This window comes from Heliangelus exortis, chromosome 12, assembly GCF_036169615.1.
Source record: "Heliangelus exortis chromosome 12, bHelExo1.hap1, whole genome shotgun sequence".
Classification (NCBI taxonomy): Eukaryota; Metazoa; Chordata; class Aves; order Apodiformes; family Trochilidae; genus Heliangelus; species Heliangelus exortis.
The window spans coordinates 20421275-20447497 of NC_092433.1; the positions used below are offsets into that span (position 1 = coordinate 20421275).

General features: G+C 46.1%; 1 protein-coding gene across 1 annotated transcript in view; it reads left to right on the top strand.

The window, feature by feature from the left end:
- Positions 1-26223, top strand: part of GRM7 (glutamate metabotropic receptor 7) — a 200065-nt gene that overhangs the window by 90606 nt on the left and 83236 nt on the right. Inside the window, exons 3-4 of the mRNA XM_071756379.1 lie at positions 22467-22608; positions 23453-23607. Of these exons, the coding sequence (XP_071612480.1) occupies positions 22467-22608; positions 23453-23607 (297 nt within the window). The remainder of the gene's footprint in view (positions 1-22466; positions 22609-23452; positions 23608-26223) is intronic.

Genomic DNA, 26223 nt, shown 5'->3' on the forward strand with positions numbered 1-26223 from the left:
CCAGTTCTATGATTCTATGATTCTGTGCTGGTGGATGCTGGGGATGCTGCCTGCCTGGAATGGTGGTGGGGATGGTGTCTGGGAGGGGTGGCCAGGCTGAGCCACGGAGCTCAGGGAGTTGCAGCTCACTGTGAACCCAGCTGCTCTCCAGCCCTGGTTGTGTCTCCCTGGTGGAAGGAGCAGTGCCCACACGTGCAGACTCCCCAGGTTGGTGTTTTTCTCCCTGAAAAAATGGGTGAAGCAAAAGTGGTGGCTTTGGGGGAGTTCAGGTCACGGCTCTACTTCATTGTTTTTGAAGCAATGTGCTGGGTGTTGTTCCAAATATCATCCTGTGTCCAGGCAAACATCCAGCACTGGGGAGAGCTGGAGGCTCCAGATGTGTCCTGGGCAGATCCAGGGCTTTGGCCAAGTGTTTTGTGGAACATTCTGAGGCTGGTGGAGGTCAAAAGAAGTCAATGAAATTTTTTACCCCTCTGTTTCAGCTTCCCCGAGGGCAACATCAGAGTGATATAATTTTACTTCAGGCTTAGGATTTCTAAATGTTTTCCATTAATGGCTTTGAGATCACCTTGGGAGAGGCTGCAGTGAAGCAGAAGTGATGTTGGATGGGACTTTGGGACACAAATGGGGTTAAATGTTGCTGGGCTGGGCAAAATGATGGCACTCTGAGATGTGCCCACCTTGCCTTGCGCTTCAGGGTCTGTCCATATGGCTTCTGAACTGGCATTTTATTTTGAGTTTAAGTTTAGTTAGCCCTGATTTGCACATTTTATACAAAGTATATAATTTTTCCTGTGAGTTTAGTTTTCAGGCAAAAATGCTGTGAATGTGGAACTTCATCTTGTCTCCATTCATGGTGAAAAAAACTTCAGCCTTGCTCTGGCTGATCTGGAATTTTAAATTAGCCTGAAGGAGAACTCAGGGCAGGGAATTTTTATGCTTTTTAAAGAAAAGAAAAAGTGAGATTTATTCTGAATGCTTTCCATATTCTCAGACCTGTCTGGGTAGGTAAATCTCTGGTACCCTGGTTGCCATGGTGTCTTTGGGTTCTGATCCAGAAGCAGCCAGATTGCTGGACTGGATAACACAAGAATTCACTTCATTTCATTCCACATTTTCAGCTTCTAATTCGTCTCCAAGTGGCCAGAGGTTTTCTTTGGTTATTTGGGTTTTTTAATCTCCCTGTTTTGAGCCAAAGCAAAATACAAGGAGATGGTTTCTGGTGCAAGAACTTTCAGTCTCCAGAGTTGGTTTCATTGTGCCCTGAGTTTGTGGAATCTTTTTGAAAAGTCTTTGAAGGGCAATCCTGAATTCTCTCTTTGCATGGGTGAGCCCCAAGACAACCTCCTTTCCACTTCCTTGGTTTCCAAGTCTTTTTCTTTTCATGTGCTTTATGAAGAGTTTGGATTAGCACAGAGGAAAAAAGAAGGGTAAAGGGAGTCACTATGTTATTTTACTACAGCTAGACCAGGATTTTATTTTCATTTCACACTAGAGGTTGCATTTAAACTGTTACTAATTAAAAAACATAACTCTGCCATAACAACTTCTAAAAATGTTTTAAATCAAGAAAATGTAATTAAAACAACATGTTCCTAAAAATTGTTTTCATGTGCACCTTAAACTTTGTAAACAAAATGGAAAATATGCAACTCCTACCTGGAACAAAGAGTGTTCCTCAACAGAGCTTTTTTTTAATTTATTGTCTACATCTCTATGTATGTATCACGTTGTAGCTTTACATAATCTTTTTCTGGCTGGTGTTAATTGAATTAGTTATGCTTACAGAATACTAAAAAGACTTGCCCATGGGAATTTGTCTTCAGTTTTGAATCAGCAGTCAATTCACAGGATTTTGTTTTAGTAAGTGACTTCTTTATTAAAACAAACAAGATTACTGTCTGGGAGAAACGTTTTCTCTGTAAGTCTTAAAAGGGAGGTTGGGAAAGGCCAAGGTAAGGAAATGGAGATGGAGAGAGATGGAGTCAATTCTCTGCTCTGGAAAGGGTTTCCATGTTATTTTGGCAAACGTATCCTTTTGTGATGTTTGTTTCTGAATTGTTTCATCCCCTGTGGCTTCTCTGCCCCCAGAGAGCAGAGCAGTTGGGTGGGGGTGGGTGTCAGTGAAGTCCCTGGCTGCTGAGCTGCACTTTGGTGCCATCCCTGAGATGCATTTATTGGCTCCAGTTGGTACCAGATCCTGATGGGTGCACAGTGCCAGTTTTTAAGCTCTGCAGGGATTTATTTCTCAAGGTGTGCTGTGGTGGTGCCTTACTCCTTGGGCAGTCAGCTGCATGGACAGTTCCTGCTCCTTGGTTCTTTCGAGAAAAACCTTTTCCTTAATGCCTGTGAACACGTAAACTTCTGACTTTGTGGCCACTGAATCGTGAGCTGAACATCAATAACTTGGGTACAGGCTCAGTGCTGGGAGCCAGGAACGAGCTGCAGGCTCATCCTGTGCATCTCATGCCTCTGTGTTTGTAGCTTTGCCTCCTGTGACGTTTTAATTTCTTCTCTGCTTCTGGAGTGTGGAGGGTGACAGGGATGCAGAGAGCTGGGGCAGGCTCTGGGGACACCCCCGTGGCTCATCCCTGGGGACATGACCTTGCTTGTGGGGTGTGATCTGCTCTCCCAGCAGGGTTGTGTCACCCCAACCTGCCTGGCCCTGCTCCAGGACCCCCAGACATAGCAGCTCAGAGCTGGGGCAGGGGGTGCTGAGTTCTGCCTGAGATACAGGGCTGGGAGGCTGGAAATGGGCAGGAATGAGGTGGGTGGGCAGTGAGCTGGGTGGGCAGGCTCATTGCCAGCCTCTCCCTGCTCCTACACCTGCAATCTGGAGTCATTGCTGGGCAGAACATTGCCCTCCTGCCAGGGCTGCAGGGTCCCGTTTGTCCCCAGCACTGCAGGGAGGTGCCCTGGCTCCCCAGCCCTGCCCCTCACCTCTCCTCCCCGTTGTGTCCCTCTGGAAAGGGGGGGACAACAAAGCTGTGGAAAGGAGCCCTTTGCAACGAGCTTGCTGGGGGGGTGACAGCACAGTGACACATGAAGCTTTGGTTCCTTTTAAAAAACCTGGTGTGGTTCCACCAAATAACTGAAGTTACTCTACAGATGAGGCTGATCCCAAAGCTCTGGGCTGTCTGAGCAATAGCAGGCAGGTGAGGCTGGTACCAAATGTTCTGGCAAGAGGCAGTAAGACAGCCAGAAACAGGTCTGCTGCTTTGGAGGATTAGTTTATGACAACTAGAAAGTGACAGAATAAATGGGAAAAGGGTTGGAATGGCTTTGATGTGTCTCCCTTCCCATCTGACCACTTGTGCTTCTTGTGCTGAACCCTGGCAGCAGAAGTTCTGTCCCCTCCTCCCCGCAGGGCAGCACCCATAGAGCTCTTCAGCACCCTGACTCTGAAAGCAGTGAGGCTTATGCCCCAACATGAAATAATGAGACTTTTTTTTTTTTTCATTATTGTGTCCCTATGCTGAAAAAGAATAGATCTATGGATTTGGCTTAGAACTGGGTTCAGATTTGATTTTTACAGCTCAAGTGGCACATAAGGCAGCTGTGTACATTTGTGTTTATGCTGTACAGAAGCAGGGACAGGCAGGGTGTTCTTGCTGTGCTAGAGGTGTTATTATGTAGGGTGATTAGACTCTGGATCAGCTTTCACAAAGGATGTTGCCAAAGAAAAATCAACAGAAAATAAAAGGAGCTTTGAATAGGAATACGGTAAGTCCTGATCCCATGTTTAATCCAGCAGCAGTCCTGGGGGTGCTGTTCAGAGCTGTATTTTCCTCGCCTCCAGACTCTCTACCAAATAATGGTGGTAAAAATACCAATTGTCATTCACCCGAAAAAAAAATAGATGTGTTAAAGCAGTATAAAAATAGATAACTGTTATAATGGTGATAATTTACAGGAAATTCAGTGCGATTTCTATTTTTTTAGATTGCCTCTCATTTTGCCTGAGTAGTTGGGCTTGGGAGTCCTTTGACTCCTCTGGAAAGCAATGTGCTTTTTCTGGGGAAACTGAAGATGGGATTGAGCTCTGCAAAGGCCTGATACCTGCTCCCCTTTGAGCCCCAGGGAGGGCAGAGCAGGTGATGGGCAACCTCAGGAGCTGCTGGGAGGAGGAGAGGAGGGGCTGTAGGGTTTCACCTGGAAAAGATGGAGCTGCTTGTTTGCCCTAGAAGATACCCTGGCATCTGATAAAATGAGTTGTTTGAAAAAAAAAAAAAATACCTAAAGTGATTGAAATGCTAAGGGCATTGTCAAAACTTCTTAGAACTTTCAGCATTTTGTGTTTTGAACCCAGAGACCCTTTGTCCCTTACTGTCTGGTGCTGGGACAGGAGAAGTGCTCTGGCCTGGCCTGGCCTTTGCAGCTGGGATCTGGGCTCAGCTGATGGGACCTGTGGGTTTAGAGACAGGAATAGGATCTCTCTAGAAATGGATTTATGGTGCAGATACCAGGAGTGTGTGATGCAGCTGGGATGAACCTGAGCCTTAATGGCAAACAAATGGTTCTGTTGGTCCCTTCCCCACCAGCACCAGGTCTCAGCTTCTCCAAAGACACAGGTAGAAACCCCTTGATATTTGTCTTTCTTCTGGGTGTAAGAGTGGGGATAACATTGCGTAAGAGTGGATTTTGTAAAGGTGACAGGAAGAAACCACTGTCACTATTAATTCTTTCCCCCTTTCCCTTTCCCCTGGGTGCAGCAGCAGCAGGAGGCAGGTGCTGGGGTCTCGTTTGTGTTGCTGACTTCCCTCCCCCAGCTCAGCTTCCTGCTCTGTGTCTGCTCAGCACCTGCAGGTACTGCATCCAGTTGTGTTCCAGCAAAGAGAGGGAACAGAGATTGATGGCAGGCTGGCTTAATGTTGCTTTTCCCAACAATTTGCAGAGATTAGGAGGTTGTTTTGTTGGACATCCATCACTGGCAGCTTGGGGACTGCTTTCTGAAGTCCTTTTGAATTGTAAGAGATAGCTTTCTCTGATAGCTCTTTCATGGGGAGGTTCAGCTAAAGGAAAACCAGGGAGGGGGATGGCTGAGGTTATTATCACTTCCCAATTTCTTTAGCTATTGGGTCTCCTGGGTTGCTGCTTTCCAGCCCAGCCCTGGCAGCAGCAGCAGCAGTGCCAGGGATCCAGGGGGAACCTGGGGGCTCCTTACCCCAGGGAGGTGTGGGGGGAAACAGCTTCCTTCCATCTGCCTGAGGGCCAGGAGAATTCTCTGCCTGGTTCCTTACCAAAGGAGCCATTTGGAAAGGATTAGAAGTTGTTGAGAGGAAAGATGTAAAAGGCAGCAAATGAACCAGGAGGTGCTGAGGAGTCTTGAAGTATTGATTAGGGCTTGGGTTTGCCTGGCCAGCTCTAAGGCAAAGTTGTGGCCTAAAACATGCCTTGTGTGTGCTTTTTTTTTTTTCACCCGAACATTGGTGTCTCTCTTCCTTTGGTTTCCTATCTGCTTCTGAGGGAGATTTCAAACTATTCTGAGTGTCTGGTTGGGAAAAAAAAAAAAAAAAAAAGTATCAGGCAATCTGGTGTTTTACAGCAGATATTGTATCATCTGCTTTTGAAATCTGATTGTATTAGCAAGTAGCAAACCTCTCAGAAGGTAGAACTGATGGAGCAGAATGCTGACCCATGGCCAAAGGCTGGGAGGTGTCAGAGGTGAGGGGGCTATAAATGAATAACAAATCAGGACAACACAGCCTTACCCCAAAAGCTCTCTTGGAGGGATCTCCCAAAGGTCCTGAGGAAGGGGTTTTGTTGGCTGCCCTGTCCTGGTCTCTCTGCAGGTTTCCTGGCTGGCTTTGTTCAGAGAGAGCAACTCTATTCCCAGGAAGTTATTACTGCATATTTAAAAATCATGATTTTTTAAAGAGTGTTCAGCAGGCATTACATCTCCTTCAGCAGAAAACCACAAACCCAACCCAACAACCAAGCAGCCTTCCTGCTGACCTGGAGCCATTTCTCTTGCCAGAGAAAATTTAATCCCCAAATCCCCCCAGAGGTCTGTGTGTCCCCCCAGAGCTCTGGGTGCTGAGGCTGCACCTTGCCAGGGTGGCTGGGTTCTTTATTTCCTCTGTTTTTCATGCCTACATTCCCCTTCCCTTCTCACCCTCCCTTGCAGTTGCCAATTATGCTTTTTTAATTTAGCCCTTTTCAATCCATTTCGGCTCCCTTCTTAGTCAACAAGCAGAGGAGGGAAAAAACATGCAGAAAGGAAGCAGGTGTGGAAAGAGGGAGAAATGTGCTCAAATAATTTTGCTCCATAATTTAGAATATTTTCCTGCAACTCCTCCTTTAACTCATCCCTCCCTCACTTTCTTATTGGCCTTTTAGCATCTCCTCTAGACAAAAGCATTGCCTAGGGGCTTCAGCCTGGTATTATTCTGATGTTTTATTCAAGTAGATATTTTTAAAGGGAAAGCAGGCTTGAGGACAGCAGGTTGGAGATGCCAAGTGAGTGGCAGGGAGGCAATGGAGGGAGAACTGAGGGGAGCAGCTCCCTGGTGAGGCAGCACCAGATAAAAGTTTTCAGCTGCTGCTGCTGATAATTTCTCTGATAAAGCTAAATATTAATAAAATATTTATTATAAATATATAAATATATATATTTATATATATATAATTATATATATATAATAATAATATATATATAATATATATATAATATATATATATATAATAATATATATATATTATAATATATATAAATTATAAATAAATAATATTCCTGCAGGACAAAGGCAAAGCCATCCCTCTAGATGGCTTACAGTTGAAAAGGTTTCTTAGGAGAATTAATTTTGAAAAATAATCTTCAAAATTCATCCGATGAAGCTGTGTGCAAAGCAGGGCTTGGCTTGGAGCTCTGGTGGTGAGATCAGATGGAGATCCTTGGGGATCCTTGGGAATCCTTGAGGATCCTTGGAGATCCTTGGGAATCCTTGGGGATCCTTGGGAATCCTTGGGGATCCTTGGGGATCCTCCTGACCTGCTGCTCTCCAGGCTCTGTGGTGAGGCCCTGAGCCAGGAGGTTGTGCTGTGAATGTCTCCTCTTCCCAGCTACCTGAGCATCCCTGCTCTGCCCAGCTGGGTTCCTCTGGGGATGGGCAGAAGGGGAGGCCCATGGCCAGGTCTCTGAGCCTCACACCACTTGTGGAGCTCTCTGTGGTCACAGTGTCAGAATCTCTGCACCATGCTGGGGCTGGGGGGCTCTCCCATCCTTCTCACAGGAGTTTATTGGCAGGTTTGTGAAGCTGGTAACAGCACAGGGAGCCCAGCTTTTATTTGCAGCTGAACATTTTTAAAAGGCTTACTAAGTATGACCCCCTAAATTCCATGTGCTTCCTGGTGCTCTGCTGGCTACAGGTGCTGGTGGCTTTTGTGCAGAATCTCTTGATTTCTGGGTGCACAGGGTGTGCAGGTACAAATGCTTTGCTCTGCAGCCCTTGCCCCCAGGCTGCCTGTGGGAGCTGTGTGTTCCTTACAGCTCTAAAAGCCAGAGATCCCTCTCACTACTCTGCATTTTTGTCCTTCTGTTCTCAGAAGGAAGAAGAAGCCTCCTGCCATCTGAAACCTTTCATTTGAAGCAGAATATTAGCAGCTGAGATTCCAAGGTTTTTCTGGTGTAAGTGCTGGCAGGCTGCAGTGGTGCCAGGAGCAGGAGTGGTATAAATAGTGTATGAATACACACTTGGTTATCTGCTCCAAGTGCATTTCCAGTTCTGTCAGTGGAGATGTAAGAGGCTTTAAGTAGCTTGTGTTTTGAATCCAAATACTGTCGTGAACTGCAATATTTTTTTAATGAACTTGAATGGAATTATTGAGGACATCTGATAAGTGAGATTTGATGAAGCTCAGAACACATTTGTATCAGGGGATGTTAAGAAATATGAGGCTGAGGGTTGCAGCTTGATGTCCTTTTTATGATGCTCCATTTTACTGACTTAGAGGCAGTAATCTGAACCATCGTGTTAAGAATTCCATTTATTATTATTTTTTTTAAATAAACACTTGAAGCACATTCCCACTGCAGGGTGGATGGGAAGAGATAGTTGAGTGGAAGTTATCTCTCTGGTGAGAAAGCAGTGCAGAGAATTAAACCTCTTGTGTCCTCTCCTGGTGCTGATACATCATATTGAGGAGAGTACCTTATACTTTCCAGTGGGGCAGGGGGGAATAATGGTGTGTGGGTTCAGAAGTGGGATCCTGAAAGTTAATTTTTCTTCTCCTGCTTTCAGCAGCATCCGTAAGTTTGTCCAGGAAAGAAAGTCTATTTTGAAAATATTTCATGCTGCGCCCCCAGCTCACAAGAGATGTCTTAAAAAAAAGCCCTTATGTTTATTTAAAAACCAGTGGGAGCATTCATTATATAGTTTAAATGTGGAAAAAATCACTTGTTTTTTCCACACCATCCTTTGTTACACAAAGTCAGTGCCTTGGAACAGAGATTGCATTAGTATTCTCTAAATCTGGTCAGAGGACAGGAAAATCTTTGAACTCTGCATTTGCTGAATAAAGCAAACAGTGCATTGGGTTTCTAAACTACTGAATAAAGTAAAAATAATGATAATAGAAGGAAGCAGCCCTCTTTTCTGAGAGTCTGTGGGGAGGCAGAGGCTACAATGTCAAGGAGCTGGAGAGATCAGAAGATGTGTTGAAAAAATTGTGTGTGTACTTGGGAATTATTTCCTTGCCTTTGTCAAGGGGATGCTCTGGTGTTGGGTGGGGATGCTCTGGGGCTGGGTGGGGATGCTCTGGGGCTGGGTGGGGATGCTCTGGGGCTGGGTGGGGATGCTCTGGGATTGGGTGGGGATGCTCTGGGATTGGGTGGGGATGCTCTGGGGCTGGGTGGGGATGCTCTGGGGCTGGGTAGTGATGCTGGTGGCCACCTGCCAGTGCTACCATGTTCTGCATAGGGCTGGGGTGGGATGATCCACCCAGTACTTGGCTGATTTCCTGCTGTCTCACCATCCTCATGGAGAAGGTTTTAGTGGGCACATAGATGAAGGGTGTCAGGCAGAGGAGAGGTTTCCTGCCCACCTGTGGCCTTGGGGTTTGTCTGGCCAGGAGCTGCAGCAGTCAGTGTGGGCAGGGTGTGCAGTAATTAATCAATCACCTTAGAGTCAAGGTCTCCATTTAGCCCCAGAGCTCTGCAGGGTGCCAGAGGGGTACAAATGCATCCCAGTTCTGCAGGGGTGGCTTAGGGGTGGGTTCATGACATAGACAAATAGAGGTGTGTTGGCAGCATATAAAGAACCCCATGAAAAGCTGGGATACTTTTTTATTCTTGTAGAAAACTGATAGGGATTTTTTCATAAAGGAGCTCAGAATTACCAATTACCAAACCAGTATTACTGGTTTGATATTTGAAAGACAAAAGGTGTCTGGTGACAGTGACCTTAACTCTAATAAAAGGCATATGCAAATCAGCCACCACTGGTAATTAAAAAGGAGCTACCAAAAGAAAAGGTCTCCTAGGCAGTGTAACTTTTTAAAGCAAAATTAAATATCTAGAATGAAAGGCTAAAGGAACTCCTCCAGATTTGCTTCCAAGATCTCTAAATCAGGCACAGGATTTACATGTGCTGCTGTTCCAGCTGGAATTCTCCTTATCCATCAGCTTATTTTAGTGTTTTCTGAATAGTACTGCTAATTAAAATTTATCATCAAAGTAATTTTAGCTTTAACAGAAATCTTTTTCTGGTGTAAGAGCAATCAAGTTTGCATCTAAAGCTTCAGAGAGGCAGTGGGTGGGAGCAGAGCTCCCCTCTGCACAGCCCAGGAGCCCACCCCTTCCTACCCTGGGATGGGATGCTCTGCCCTCCTCACCTCCTGCATCACTGAAAAGTCCTGGAATAAGAGTTTTTCACAAGTGTCTGGAGTTTGGGTGAGGCAGTTGGCAGAGGAAAGGTTTCATCTGGTGTGTCCCAAGGACTCTCCAAGCGAGGGAATCCAACACCTTGGTGCCCATCCTTGCCTTTCCTCTGTTCCCAAGGGGGAGGAATTTGGGGACCTTTCATCCCCACGCCCCAGGGTCCCCATTCCCAGCCCCTTCCCCTCTCCCAGGGGCTGGAGAGATGTGGTCCTCATGTGGATTCCTGGCAAACTGCTCCCTTGCCTTTAGGACCCTTTTTTTTAAACTCTCTTTAGCCTTTTCTGCCCAGATTTCATTGCACATCACATCTCCACACCATAATCACCTGGCCTCTGAGTTCCTGGTTTGCAATAGCAGCTTCTTCATTAATATTTGAAGCACATGATTTTTTTTGCTTGTTATCAGCCATCTCCCAGGAGACAGCAAGAAAAGGCTGTGTAGGAGGGCATTTTAAAAGCTTATCTTTAAAACCATGGTGTTTTGTGATTTAAAAATTAAATATGGATTAACAAATGGAGAACTGACACTGTCTGGGGAATCAAGATTGGATGTAGAGGGAAAAAGAGCATGACTCAACAAATTGCTTTATCACTACAGACTCCAGCTACTGGTGGGGATGTGCAGCTTGGGTAGAGCAGAACTGTCAAGGCACTCGACAGCCAGATATTACCTAAGCAACTATGAAGTCAGCTTAATTAAAAACATTCATTTCCCCAAAATAAGAGGTCTGTAGAACAAATGAAACTAAGCAGATTAAACAAGGCTCACTGAAGTTATGCATATGTTCTTCTTTTATCCTCTTTCTATGCAGAGAGCATTGCCATGTTCTGAGGAGGGTTACAGATTACTGACTTTTTAAAGTTGTTCCCTTTTCAGGACCCCCCCCTGCAGACCCAGAGTGTGTTCTGGCACCGAGCAGTGTCCAATGAGCAGTGGAAAGAGCAAAATTCAACCTCAGACTCTTCCCATTGCTTTTTGTTGGCCACAGGCAGGTGGAAAAGTTGCTCCAAGAACAGTGTCCCACTGACTGCTGCCTCTGTGCACCAGAACCTGCTGGGTTTGTGCTGTTCCCAGTCCCTCAGCACTGGGACCTGCTGGGTGCAGGAGGGCAATGGGGGGTGCCAGTGTCCAGCTGTGTGTTGGTTGGTTGTTTTTTTTTTTCTGGAAGTTTTTTTAAAGGAAAAGAAAATAATTGGGAATGAGAGACAGAGGAGAAGTGCTGAGGGAAAGTGCCCTCAGAAGGGCTGAGGATAATTCTAGAATGCAACCTGACCTCAGAGACATCATGAAGTGCTTTAGAAGGGGCTGAGGCAGGTCAGGACCATACCTGGTGCAAAGTACTCCAGAAGTTTTGCTTACTGTCAGCTTACTGGTTGACTGACTCTTGGCTGACTCTTTTGCCTACTTTCCACTTACTGGTTGAGTGGGCAAGCCCAGCCCTGAGGTGCTGAGCCCATGGCACCTCATCCTCCTGCTGCAGGGAGAGGATGAGGGGGGATGGCTTCAGAGTGGGAAAGGAGAACTTAGGAAGAAATCCTTAGGGGTGAGGGTGCTGAGCCTCTCAGGTTGCCCCCAGAAGCTGTGGCTGCCCCATCCCTGGCAGTGGTGAAGGTTGGATGGGCTTGGAGCACCCTGGGCTGTGGGAGGTGTCCCTGACCATGGCAGGGGAGTGGCACTAGATGAGGTTTGATGAACCTTCCAGCCCAAACCAGTCTGGGATTCTGTCCCCATCAGTAGCCCCCAGGGCTCTGCAGGGGGACGTGGGGCCAGCAGTGGCCTCCAGCATCCCAGCAGGGCTGGTCCTGACACTGGGCTGGAGGTGGCTGCAGGAGTGTGGGGGTTTTGGGGGGGGGGGGGGGGGGGTTTGCAGATGGCTGTCCTGGCTTACCTTGATTCTGATGGAGAAAGTTTTGTGAAAGGTCTGTAAATGTTCTAACCCAGAGACATGAGCCATGAAGTGATGTCTGTGTCAGCAGGGAGAGAGAATTTTAAACAGGGAGCTGGGTGTGCTCTGTTCAGGGAGATCTGATAGTGAAGCAGCTTTTTGTGGTGTTCCTGCAAGCTGTGAGTGAGTAGGTAGGCAGGGAATTCCAGAGAGAAACTTAATAAAATCGGTGTGCTGAATCTTCAGTCATTGTTTTGCAATCAGTCTAATGGAGTTCTTCCAGGATGCCAAAATATTGGGACTAGTGATTAATTTAAACCTTTCAAATGGAGAGGAATATTTGGAATTAATTTTCGATGTTAATTTCTCCTGCATGTGTGGCACCAGTTTATGCCAAATGCAGAGAACTTTGGTCATCTTTCTGGTCACAAAGTGAATTAAAAATGCAGCAAGTGGGTGTTTGATGTGAAGTCAAAGTTGACATTTCTTTTCTTAGGAATTGCATTGACTTAATGATTTGTGACGTATGTAGCACTCAGAACATCATTTAAATCCCTTCATACAGGGCCTAACAATTTCAGGAGAAAATGTATCTCCCCTTGCTGGCCATCCCAGCCTGAGGGTGCTGGAGCTGCCCCTGCTCCCTGGGCAGGGATGAGCCAGTGCTGAGTGGCAGGGCTGGTTCTGCACAGGAGAGCTCAGTGCTGTGCTCACATCCTGAGCACAGGGCTTTGGGAATTAAAGCACAAACTGCTCTTCACACAGGTTAGCTACAGGTGTACGTTTGCAGCTATCAAGTTGGACTTTTTAATCCCTGGAATTCCCAGGAGAGATAATAAATGCCAAGTGAAATGAGGGGCTGCTCAGTGGCGTGGTGTAGGTGTGAGAGTGTGAAATTTGATCTGCAAATAATATAAAAAAAATTTTGATTAAATTTAAACTAATACCAGCAGTGCCCCAACATAAGGGGCATATTCAGCATATTCATCTTTTTTCTTGTTTTTTCTTTTTTGTGTGTGTCTCTCTTTGGTCTTCTGAATTCTGGTGCCCAGTTCATTGAACCAGGACTGCAGGGAACAGATCTTAGAAAAAGTGAAAAAGTACCTGTTGGAATCTGACTCTGCATCAGTGGCAGAACCATCTGTGTAAGAGCACAGGAGCTTTCCATGCCCAGAGGTGCCACTTGCAGTCTCCCCCCCTCCTGTGGGATTTTCACTCCATGAGTGGGAGCTTTGTGGGGTCTCCAGAGTGTGCAGGATGAGGAGGGAATGGTGACAAACTGCTGGTGGTGGATGGGGAGTGTTTGTTCCCATTGAGTCCTAAACCTTGGGTCTGGGCTGTTATTTGTATGCAGCAAGAGGGAAAACAAAAGTCCTTTTTTCCTTTGTTCTTCCTTCTGTGAAGGAAATGATGCCAGTTCAAAGCTGGCTTGCCAGAGATGCAAGCATCCTAGTGCCATAACTCCATTTATTGAAGGCAAACGAAGACTATAAAGACTCATAATGGCTTTGGATGCTTTGTAGGGCAGTATGGGCTCTGCTGGAGGATTGATTTCTGCAGCAATTGCTTTTCTTTCAGTTTAACACATTAGGTAGTCCAAGTATCGACAAATATTTTATACACCTCTTGAGTTCAGCATCAAATTAAGAGCACCCCCTTGTCTTTAATGGGCTGTTCATTGGAAAGCCTCTTTGGAAAGCAGTCAATGAAGAGCTCTGTGCTGGAATAACTCAGGGATAACCAGATCCAATCCACCAGTCACCTCCTTGCAGGGGTTCCTGCCCATCCCCCTGACTTTCACCTCCCGGAGCTCTGGGGCATCACTCTGGTGCCCCAGGGGTTGTTCCATGGGGGTTTCAGGGTGAAGCCTGAACTGCCTGCTCCTACCTTCTGCACCTTTGAGCTCTTCTGTTGCAGCACTCCCTGGAATGGAGCTGATTCCCCACAGGCTGTGGGTAGGGGGTGGCTGTGGCAGTGCTGCAGGAGGGATTTTACTGAACCATATTGCATTTTTAGTACTCATTGGAGAGAGGGTTGTTAAAGCACAGTCTTGTATGCTAAGAACATTACTCCAGTGTGAAGGAGATGGGGTTATGAGACAGACAAGAAGAGGCCAAGGAATTTAAAGAGTTTTGTTTCCATTTTTTTATTGTTATTATTATTATTTCCCCCATTCAAGGGCTGGAAACATATTCCATTTAAATAACTCTTAGCTTTGCTGGACTGACACGTTTGGTGTCCCAGGAGGCAGTGGTCAGCACAGAAGCAGGCAGCAATGACCTTGTGTAGGAATGTTCTGAGGAAAAATATGCTGCAGCAAGGCTGAGGACTGAAGAGAAACCCAGGTAGGACCTAGCAGAAAAAACCTCTTCTGGCATCTCAGGCTTCCCAACTTCCATCTGCCATCTCCAGGGATGATTTGCTTCCCAGACTTTGCTTCTGCTTTTAACAAATGTCTGTGTGCATCAGAGCTTTATTCAGCTTTCTCCAAAATGGGATGAAATAGGAATGTGCATCATGCCAATTTGCCAACAATTCTTAATGAAATGTTCTCTCAGACAGATCAGACCTCATGGGGTTGGCTTCTTCTATCCCCATGGGATGGGGATCTGGTGATTCTGCAGAGCTGAGGGTGAGGGCTGGAGGGGCAGCATCTCTCAGAGCTTCTGTGGCCCAAGCCTGATGTCCTGAGGTCCTGTTTGCTTTGCTTTCCCTACCCAGAATTCTTTCTAGCCAAGTGCATGTGGAGTTCTGTTTGCTTTTGGGTGCAGACCTGAGTACTCCTGTGCTCCAGCCCCCTGCCTCCCTTTTTGTCCTCCCCACCTCAAAGCCCAGAGCTCCCATCAGGTTCCTTTCATGGCCTTTATCTGTTGTGGAGCCTTTGCAAACCCCAGCCTGGGTTCATGAGAGAATTTTTTTCATGTTCTAAATGCTGGTCTCTTCTTGGGGGGAAAAAATAGAAAGCAAGTTTCCTTCCAAAAGTATAGTTAAAAGATTTCTAATCCTCCCTCCCTTCCCACCGAGACTTGCCACTGCTTTTCTCTGGATTTCTCATTCTTTGAAGAACTGACAAGTCTTTACTTGCCCTAACAAATGTATAACAACCAAGAAAATGCCATTAACTGAGAGAGGGCTAAAATGCTGTGTTACTTCTCCAAGAAAAAAATGAATTAGGAACAAGGGAACACTCTAAATTGTAGTTAGAAAAGCTTCATCATTAGAGATCATTTTGTGCTTGCAGTTTATAATGATTCACTATCCAGAGGTGGCATCATTATTACTGGGGGGGAAATATCCCTGCAAGAACAGCACAGCCCCAAGCAGTCTCCTAAATTACAGTGTGGAGCTCCAAGAGGCAGTTCAGACAAATCAAACCCTGGCACTGAGCACTGGGTTCTGCCCTGGATGTGAAGGGGGAAGGAAATTGCTCTCTGGAAGGGAGGGAAAGCAGCCCAGGGAGGTATTGCTGGGGAGCAGCCCCACATCCAGGCCCCTGGGGAAGCCAAGAACGAGCTGGAGCTGGGAGGGTTGGGATTTCAGTTCCTTTCCTGGCTCCTCAGCTGGAGAGCCCTGGGGCTGACAACAGGGATCTTCACCAGGGAGCAGATTTACAGGAAAATGAGGGATGTTCTGTCAGTCTCTTTATTTCTTGATTCCCTGGGGTCCTTTCAAGTTGATTTTCAGGAGGTTGCCTTGCTGGGTCACCCCCTCTCAATACTTCTGGCATCATCTTCAAGTTGTAGCACCGTGGGGCACACAGGGCTTTTTCTGCAGCTGTGGGAGGGCTCCCATCCCTCTCTCTGCCTTGGCTCCCCCTCCAAAGTTTGATTCAGGGCTTTGAATTTGTCATCCTTGAGGATTTCTGCCCCAGCTGCAGGGCTGAGGCACTGAGCTGCTGCTTGGTGCTGAGCAGAGCTCTCCTTTGGGTTGCCTTAAGGACTTTTTGGTATGCAGTTTCATTCTTGTTAGAAATGGGGATATGGCAAAAAATCTGAACCACAAATAACGTCCTTGAGCCAGGAATCTGCTCATCCAGAGCCCATCCCTGGGTCTCCATCTCCCTGTGAACAGCCAGTGCTCTGCAGAGGTTTTTCCAGGGTCTGGATGGGTCCTTTCAGCACTGCTGCCATCACCCTGTGACAACAAAAGTGGTTTAAATGTTGGAAGCAGAAGTGGAACTTTTATTTTATATTGCTTTTTTCTGCATGGTTACACCCTATGGCTCAAATGTACTTTTTGTAGCACAGGTTTTAGGAAGCCAATAAATCTCAGGTCCCTTTTACTGCCAATACCCAGACTGAGTGTGTTCTCCAACCTCTGGAGCAAATTCCTGGGCATGGGTGATCTAACAACTTCTCCTCATTTGTTTGATTTTCTGTACTCTGAAAAGCAAGCAGTGCTTTTCTGCATCTTTTCTAACTAATGATCTTCCACCACTCTTGTCATTTAGTTTGGTGTCCCAGGGAGAGTCTTAATTTTTTGTATATTGCTGGAGTTTAACTGCCATAATAAAGGACAATTCCTGAGGTGATAAAATGCAGCAGGAATCTCATTAACTATGCAGCAAAGCTGTGACACAAGAGAATTTTGCATTAGTGATCATGTACCAGAAATATCAGTCTTCTGTATCTGGTTAGGTGCTCTGTTCTTTGGTTATGATGAAAAAACATGAAAAAACGAGACAATAAGCAAGCTTAGCAAAAATCTTTTAAAACTTTAAAATGATTCTGTAGCATCTTAATAGATAGAAAGTTTCTAAGCTGTTGCTGTTGTGTACCCACAGGGATGCTTTCCCTTGGATAAATTGTTGTAGCTTCATATTTTAATGAAATTTTATTATTGGTGCACATTCTATTTTTATAACTGAATTATGATGCCGTGGAGATGTAATTTACATTCTGTCCTATCTGCACACCAGTGCAGTTGTAAACTTCTTTTACTGGCATAGCCAAGAACTTCATAACTCTTGGTAAGTAGGGTATTAATGACCTCTAGTAAGGGAACTAAAACCTGAGCCAGAGCCTCATTAGGACTTTGATTTTAGACATAGGAACCCAGCTGCCATTTCTGGATCTCTCTAAATCTGGGATTTTTTTACTTTTAGTTACTTTTCTCTTGAGGAATCTACATTCTCTGCTGATTTAGCCTCATCACTGTATTTTTTTCTCTTGAAATGTATAACCTGTTCATCCTGAATTGTCCCTGCTGTAGATCTGTGTTTGTTCTGGGTGGAGCTGTAGCCACATTGGCCCAGCAAATGCCACTGGAATAAAGTCCCAGCAGTTCTCTCTGAATATCCTTGGGTCTGTTTTAATTCTAGGGGTCAGGATGGATGAATTTATTTCCATTTCTGGCTGGGAATAACTTTTTTAACAGGGAGCTAATGTTGGTAGATTACAGGTTCTTTGTCCCACACCTGCCAGGGCTGGCACTGGATGGGTTGTGTCTCACTGCTCCAAAGAGATGGAGAAGAGCTCCAGTCCAGCCCTTCCTGCTGGGTGGGTGCTTAGGAGCTTTTGTAAGGAATAAACTGATGGTCTCAGACCAATTCTTGGCAGAATTTCTCACCCTGGTAGGACAGGGGAGTAGCAGAGGTCCAGCAGTGGGGCTGGGTTCTATTTTGCCAGCTTGGATTACTTTGAATTTACAGATCTGGGAATGGGGATGGAAATTTTCCTGTACTAGATTGACTTCACTGAAAATCTGATTATTTCTTCCATGATGCTGATGAGAAGTCCCATGCAGTGGACAGTGGGGGGTTTATTCTGTTTCTTTTGTTAAAGCAGTAGAAAAGAATTCCCGTATCTAATAAGGAATCCCTGGAAAACCCCACCTGGCACCCAGGCTGCTGCTGGAATACATTCCCTCTTCAAAGCAAACATCTGAGTCATGTATTGACTTTCCAGTGATTGTTCTGTGAAGGTTTTGTGGCTTCTGTGTCAGTTGTTTGAATAACTCTTTAAGTGGTGAGGTCTTTGACAGCAAGCAAGCTGGCAGGCCCGGCTGCATTTCAAGAATATGAAATAATCTTTATCATTCCTACTCCTTTAGGACATAATTCTGCTTTATCAGGAAAATATCCCCAATTGTGGTATCGGAAGTTTTCACAGGGGGCCAATAATGATCTCTTTAAGCTCAGTCTTCATTGTTACTGCCACTGGTTTCTTTTGCTTCTGCAGAATATACGAGGTTTAAAAGTAAAGCTCATTACAGCTAATAAATTGTGTATGCAGGGGATGTAAGTGCATGCCAGACCCCAGCAGTCACATATATAATAATACTTACAACAACAAAAAAAATCCCAACAATATGTCTTTGATATTTATTTTGTTTCTTCCCCTCCACATGGGTTGCTCTCAGGGGGACCAGGACTCCTTCACACTGGAGAAGTAGATATTTTTGTTGTTTAGATAATGAAAAAAAAAAAATCTGACTATTCAGATAGAATTGTGCTTGAGATGCCTTTCTCCTGTCCCAGCCACCAGCTGCCTGCTTCCCGGGGTGCTGTGCAAGGCCAGTGCTGTGTGTGCTGTTCTCATGATGGTGACAAACATCCAGGAGGCAGCTTTCAGCCACTTTTAAAGTGAGGTATTAATCAAATTAATTGAGAGGTCCTGCTGCCAGTCAGCAACAGCAAACAGAACTTTCTGAAGCACTGTTTTCCAGTGTTGCTCAGAGTGATTCCCCCAAAAAAGAATCTCTGGAGATAAATCATCTGAAAAAGTGTTGCTGTGTCTCTCCTGCTACCTGATAATCCAATTAAGGGGTGATAAGAAAAAAAGAGCTCTTGGAGGCTTTCAGGGAAGCAGAATAAAGTGCTTAGTGTTGTACCAGGATCCTGGGGAGCCAGGGATACTGAAGGAGCACTTGGATTGCTCCATGCATCCCAGAGCTGGGGGTCCCATGTCCCCAACGAGTCACTGCATGGCAGCACAGCCAAACCCCCCAGCAGGGCACAGACCCTGCCACGGGTGAGAGGAAGGCAGCTGGGATATTTTCAATGCTTTGTGTTCTCCCAAAATCCCAGGTCAAAGATTGGAGAAGAGAGAGCAGGAACTTCCCATTCATTTGTCTTTAGCAAAGACTGCTGGTTTAATTCTCTTCTTCTTTCTGCTTTTTTGTACTCACAGAATGTCTGTTGCATTATCAGAGCTCAATACCAACTCCTTTAAATGTCTCAAAGCAAGTTTTCACAGCAAAACCTTTCTTTTAGGATACCTGTGGGTCAGACTCTGCCATGTATGCTGTGGGGAGGGGCAAAAAGCAGGAAGGTGGCATCCTGTGCAGGGATGGGTACAGATCAGATGAAATGCAGATTTCTGCTTTAAGTGAAATTGATTGTGTGGCTTTTTTTTGTTTTAATGACTGAAACTGAAGATCTAGGGAAAAAAAAAACAAAAAAACAACCAACCAGCCCTAAGTCTGGCAGCCAACCAAAGAAATCAGGTATTTGTACATCCCTAATTGCCAGCATCCTCAGCAATACCTTAAGATGAATTTCCTCTGTCTCCAGCATCACTTAGTGAAAACTTCTCTGGAAGCATGGGAGAAAAGAGGGGCCTTGATAAGGATCCAGGTGAAACTGCAGAAGTTCTCTTTGTGTGAAGATTAACTAGAAATATTTTTTTCTTGAGACAGGAGCTGCTCTGGTGACTCTTGTCAGTGACCAAACGGGGTTCAGAAGGACCCCCTACTGGAAATAAAATTTAAGAGAAAAACTGTTTCTCGCCAGCCCAGGGCAAAAGGACCCAACTTCACTTTGCATTTTATTCATTTGCCAAAAAATGAATCTGGCGTTTTGGTTGGGATATTGACACTTCTGTGTTTTCCCAGCCTGCTGCCAGTGGCTGCAGAGTGGGGAATTGCAGGGCTGGCAGCAGTCCCAAGCCACCAGCTCAGCCTGCCAAAGTGACACCATCCCCTGGGAAAATGGGAAGCTGTAAAACCAGATAATTTGCAAGTTAGTGTTTGAGGACGTGGTTTGCCTTGTTGTCTTTTCCTTTTCGTTGGTAATTGTGCATTTTCACAGCTGGACAAAGGCACATCTGGAAAGGCTGCCCTGACCAGCTCTGTTCCTGGTGTTCCCAGCCTGGATGTGATGTTATTGATGTTGTTGGGAGGCTCCTGGGGGATCAGTTTGAAAAAAAAACAACATGGAAATTACATACTTTGAAGCTGTCCATGGCATTAGAGGGTTTTTTCCTCACTATTGAGAGCCTGGCCACAGCTGTCCCTCTGTCCAAGGATGCTCAGTTCAGCTGTAATCACCACCCACTATAATGGGATTTTGGCTTCTCCACCCAGGCAGTAGCTTGGGTCCTTATTGCTGGGGGGTTGCTGAGCCAGCAGCCTTCCCCACCACTTCAGCCTTTTTGCCAAGCACTTAAATCATGCTGGTTGCAATTACTTAATATTTGGTACTGATTTATTTCTTTTAATAATAGTTTTACAACAGTAGTTTTATCACCTGGTCTAAGGTGGTTTTTTTTTTTTCTTTTTTTCCCCTGGATACAGGGATTATTTAATGTAGATACAGACTCTGAATTACAGAATGGGAGTGTACCTGGATGTCTGCTTCTGTCCTGTTGTAAAAGGCTCTTCAAGTCACTCCCTGGAGCAGAACTTGAGAAGCAGAAGGCAGTGGGGGATCTTGCTCTGTGTGCTGGGGCTGCTCTATGGGGCTGTGCTGCCCATCCTCTCGTAGCAAATCCCACTTATTCTGGTCAAAAGCAATGGAAAGCTGTGAGGGATTGCCAAGGGTCTTTGCAGCAGCTCCAGAGGAGCCTGAGTGATGGCTCCATCCAGAATAAACCAGCCCTTGGGTCAGGATGCTGTGAAAGATCTCCTCTCCTCTCCTGCTGTGTTGGAGAGGAGCCTCTTGAGGCAATGCATACATCTCCAAGTGACAGCCCTGTCTAGCAGTCTGGAGGTTGGTTTGGGCTTTCTCGGGGGGAGTTTTTGTTTTGTGGGGTTTTTTTTCCTCCCTCTTCTCTCAGTCTCAGTTTTCTCAAGTTGCCACATCCGTGTTTAACACGAGAAATCGGAGTCTCCCGTGGGAGACCTGCAGGATGGAGTGCTGGGAGGGAGGGCATGAGGACGTTCCAGGAGTGGCTAATAACTCAAAATTCTCCTTAGGCATGATGCCAACAAGGAGAGATTTGTCCTCAGCAGGGACACACGGGTGGCTTCCCCTTGGCTGCCTGTGCCTGGGGGGCACAAGTGCCCCAGCATCACATCCCTGCCAGCTGGGAGCTGGAAAACTCTGCTCTGGAAAACTCCAATTTGAGTTGGTTCCTTCTAGATTTGACTGGGGAAAATAAAAAGAAAGAGCATTTAAGAAATACTTAAACTTTTTGAACTTTCCTCATTTAAAAGTGAAGTTTATGTTTAAAAGTCTGTGTTGTTTTCTTATAAAGGAAAAAATCTCAGGCTGCCATAATTTCAGGCTGTAATAATTGTAAAACAAAAGGACACATTCTGTGTGAGTCAGAGAAGAACTTGGGGGGTTATAATTCTGGTTTATTCTTTCATTTTCTCCAAATTATTTCTTTCCACCAAAGCCAACCTTTCTTTCCCCAGAGTTTTGGGATCAGCTGATACCAACCAACCTGGCCTGACTTGGGGCCACTCTGAGTCTCAGATTCTCTGCCTCTAAAATAAGGGAAAATGATCCTGACTTACTCTGTGAAGTGTGCTCCTCCCTGGGGAACACCTCCCCTCCTCCTCCTCCTCTTCCTCTTCCCTTTGGTTGTGCCTTTAAACCAGGATTGGAGCTCAGATCTGTGAATCTCTCCTTTGTCCTGCTGGCTTTTAATTAACTCATCCCCACTGCTGTTTCTTATTATGCATCTCTGATACTTTATTAATTAACACACTGTGCAGTGTGCTGAGGAAGTTAGTACTAAGATGCCATAAAAGATGAAAGTCTTTATCACTGAGAAACAAAGCAATGAAGGCAGAGGGGTGTTCTCATCTGCCAGCAATCACAAGCAGAATGGCACTGGAGATGGGATTTTTTTTTTCCTGAAACAAGCTAAATAACTGTGCTAAAGCTGGGTATACTTATGGTATGGGTGTATTAACCCTATTACTGTGCTGATACAATTCTTTTCAGTGTTAGCTGTGTAGTTAAGAGTCCAGTTCCCAGACACGTGCTTTATCTTGAGGCCTCCTTTGTTTGTGCAGCTCCAGCCCGTTTGGGGATGGGTATTTCTTGAACCATCTTTTCTTTGCCAATATTCCAGCTCCTCTGCTGCCCCTATTCCAGATCCGTTTCAGATGAAGCACTTTTCTGTTCCCTTCAACTTGCAGAATTACAAAGAACCTCAGCTCTGCAGGGAGATGAAGTTTGTCTAACACCTTGTCAGCATCGCTTGCCTTGCAGCTCTTGATTGTTGTTTTTTTCTTAAATGGGTTAAGCTGCTCAGGTTGTTTGTTTCTCCTTGTTGTTATTTGGTTTTTCTAATCCCTTTACTTTATTTGTTTATTTTGCTTTTCTATGACACTGTTTCTGCCGATCCCTTTGATCCTTGACCTCCCAGGAGTGCAGACTGTGCTGCAAACAGAGCTGTAGGAACCCTCAGAGGATGCTCCCTATGGGCAGCCATCCAGCTGGGGACTTTCCCTTCCAGCCACCTCTGCTTTCTCAGTGCCTTCCCTCTGCTCTCCAGTGGCAGTGACCTTTCCTCCTTCTCTCCCCACCAGGTGGGCTCTGCATTGCTCAGTCCCTGAAAATCCCCCAGGACACCAAGGACAAGACCATCGACTTTGATAAAATTATCAAGCAGCTCCTGGAAACTCCTAATGCCAGAGCCATCGTCATCTTTGCCAATGATGAGGACATAAAGTAAGTAATTAATTAATCCGTGCTGTCCGTGCTCATATGACTGTGTTGTTCCTTCCCTCAGAGCCTGTTTTCTGGCACGTGGTGGTTACTAAAGACAATATTGTTTGGGGGCTCAGGGCTTAACCATGTACCACTTGCTCATAAAATAAGATAAAGGGTTTTCTAGAAGTGTGACACTCATTTCTGGTGGCTGAGAGGCTCAGTTCCACTAAATGAGGCACAAAACAAAGTGAGGGTGAAGTCTCAGTGAAGTCAGTGGCAAAACCAAGTGTTAGGGGAGATGGGATTTCAGTTTTAGGGCAGAAGGTGAGTGAAAAGTCAGGTTCAGTCTGCTCAGGGATGGGGATGTGACAGGCACATGCTGAGGGAGCTGGGGGTGTTGGGGCTGGAGAAGAGGAGGCTCAGGGGAGACCTCATCACTCTCTACAACTCCCTGAAAGGAGGTTGGAGCCAGGGGTGTTCGGGCTCTGCTCCCAGGCAGACAAGAGGCCATGGGCTTCAGCTCTGCCAGGGGAGGGTTAGGTTGGATATTGGGAAAAAATCCTTTACAGGGAGGGCAATGAGGCATTGGAATGGGCTGCCCAGGGAGGGGGTGGATTCTCCATCCCTGGAGGTTTTTAAGAAGAGACTGAATGTGGCATCAGTGCCATGGGCTGGGAACCACGGGGGGAGTGGATCAAGGGTTGGAGCTGATGATCTCAGAGCTCCTTTCCAACTTGGGTGATTCTGTGATTCTGTGATTCTATGATTTTCTGTTCACTCTGCAGTTGCAACCCTCCTTTTCCCCCACCCAATGATACCTCTCCATGCCATCAGTTTGTGACCAAGATGTTCCCTCCCACAGGCAGATCCTGGCGGCAGCAAAGAGAGCGGATCAGGTCGGGCACTTCCTCTGGGTGGGCTCGGACACGTGGGGCTCCAAGCTGAGCCCCCTGCTCCAGCAGGAGGATGTGGCAGAAGGGGCCATCACCATCCTGCCCAAGAGGGCAACCATCGAGGGTAAGAGCTGCTCCTGACCCCCTCTCCCCCTCCTCCTTTGGTGGCACCAAAGTGAGCACCCGAAATTTCTGTCTTTATTGATGTGTGCGGGCAGCGTGTGACACAGAGAGTGTGGGGTACTGTGAGGAAGTCTTCATCTCCTGTAGTTTTCCTGTGTTCTTTTTTGTTGTTCTTTCTTTGTTGTAGTAATTTCATTTGGCCATGAATCCAAGGGAGGGGCAGAGAGATACTTTCATGTTACCCTTCTCTTATCCAGCAATGAACATCCTCCCAGACCCTAGTAATGCATTTCTTTTGACCAATACCCAAAATAAATGAAATAAGAAGCCTTGATTTCCCCTATAAATTGATGGAAACAAATGAAATTAGCAGAGTGGAACTCAATTTCCCCTGAAGGGCAGTGTCTTGGGCTGCCTCCCAGCCCCACTGTCTCCTTCCCTGGGAGGATGTGCAGCAGGGGGGTTCCAGTTGAGCACCAGTTTAATTCCCACTGGCTTTGCTAAGAACTCCTTTAGTAGGGATGAATCATTATTTTTGCTTCTTAAGAGCGTATATATATTTTTTCCTCCTTTATATCACTGTGCTAAATAGTCTTTGCATTTTCTTAGAGACAGATTCCCAATCATCTCCCACTGCAGGGCCACTGAGGCAGGAGAGGCCCCATGGCACTGACAGAGGATGTGGCTGCGTGCTCAGGTCCCCAGGGCACACCTTGGGACTTCCAAATTTTGGCCACCTCTGAAGTCCTTGGTCAGCCAAGTCCTGCTGGGGAGCAGGAGGCAGCTCTGGGGTGGCACCTCTGCCCCTGCACCCAGCTCAGAATGCAGGAGTGCAGGATGGGTGTTTGCACCTCCCTGTGGGGATGCCAAGGGAAGCTCCTGATTTTGGGAACAGAGGGAATATCCCGGCAGGCTTTGACTCTGCAGAGAGCCTGAAGGGCTGGGTTTCCTCTAGCATCCAGCCCCAGACAGGCAGTTATTTGTCTTGATACTTGATACCACTCCTGGGACAAAATCTGCCTTGCCACGGTCCCGTGGGGTGATTTAGGAAATCATTACATGAACTGAATTCATTCATCTGAAGTCAGTCTTAATACAGCCCGATTGTGTTTAATGTAATTATGCTGGAAGGATAAAGTTGCATTTTATTTGCATAATTTCAGCAGACAGGGAGGCAGAGCAGGGAGGTGCACACTGAAATAGGAATCCCTGATGGAAACTTGGGTTTGGAACCAGCCCTCTGGCACCCAGGTACCCCCAGAGCCCAGAGGCCTTGGGGGAGTTTCAGGGGAAAAGAGGAGAAGGAGCTGATTTCCTTTCCTTTCTGCCACTGCCTTCTGCTGCTTCTTACTTTGAACCCTTGCAAAGCAGGGGTGAGAGTGGATCCCCTGCCCACAGGAGGAACAGGCTCAGGCTCCTGTGCTGCAGAACTGCAGGTCCCACACACATACAAGAGGTTGGAAACTGGTGTTTTTATCAGACAGTAGAAACTGTGGGTGCTGTTTTGTTATCTGCCTGCTCAGATACGCTTTGGTTTGCAGGACCTGTTGGAAATATTGAACAACTTTTTAGGAAATAGGAAGAATTCAAATAAGGTAAGACTAGGACAGAGAGAAGTTAAAATATATAGCCAGATTTTTAAGGAGTCCAAAAGCCTCGGTAGCTCTTTTAAAATTTAAAAATAAATGTATATAATTTCCACAAATTTAAAATGTCTCCCTCTTCAGGGTTATCTTAGGAATTGTTTTCCTCTTGACTTCAGCTGTACGGGTGGACAACTAACCACTAACTTCTTGCTTTCTGTTCTTCCCATGACTCTTTTCTGAGCAAAAAAAATTGGGAACTGGGTTGTTATACTCTGGGTCATATTGTTACCATCCTCACTACTGACATTTTTCCTTTTACAGTAGTTGTCCTTATCACTTATCACACTGGAAGAGTAAGTGATTGAAGAAAAAAAAGTAGAATGAAATTAAATGTCACTATTTAGTGGCTCTCAGCTGATTCACCTGCACAGGTGGGCCTTGAGCTACCCTTCTTGCTCTGTATCCGTCAGGCAGCATTTAAAGCCATTCTCCCCCCAAGCCTCTTGGGAATGGATCTTTCCCAATGCTGATGAAGGCATTAATTGGATTTAAAGGCATGTGATGGGTACCTGGGCACCCACCAGGAGTCTGCAGCTGTGGAGAGTTTATTGCCAATCGATTGCATCCTGCTGGGAAGCCCCTCTGGGGGCTGGGATTTGCTTGGATGCCTCCTGGTTTAGTGCTGCTGCTCGTTGCCTCTGCACCTCTGGACAGGGAAGAACTGGGGGAGAATTGGCTGAAAAAGAACTATTGGGGAATAAAAGATTGAGGGAGCTTTCTCCCTGACCCTTTGAGATAGAAGAACCCAGGGCAGACCTGGCTCTCCTGAACCAAGGTACTGCTGGGGTCAGAACCAGATCCTCCTCACCCTGGGGATCCAGGTGCACGTCCCTGGATTCTGTGTGTTGCTTCCTTATGTTGGCATTTTTTCTTGGATGTTCATATTTGAGTGAGATTTCAGGACACTGGAGATCGTGTGGGTGGATGTTTTGAGAGAGAGAGAGATGTGTACCCACAGGCAGACCCAAACT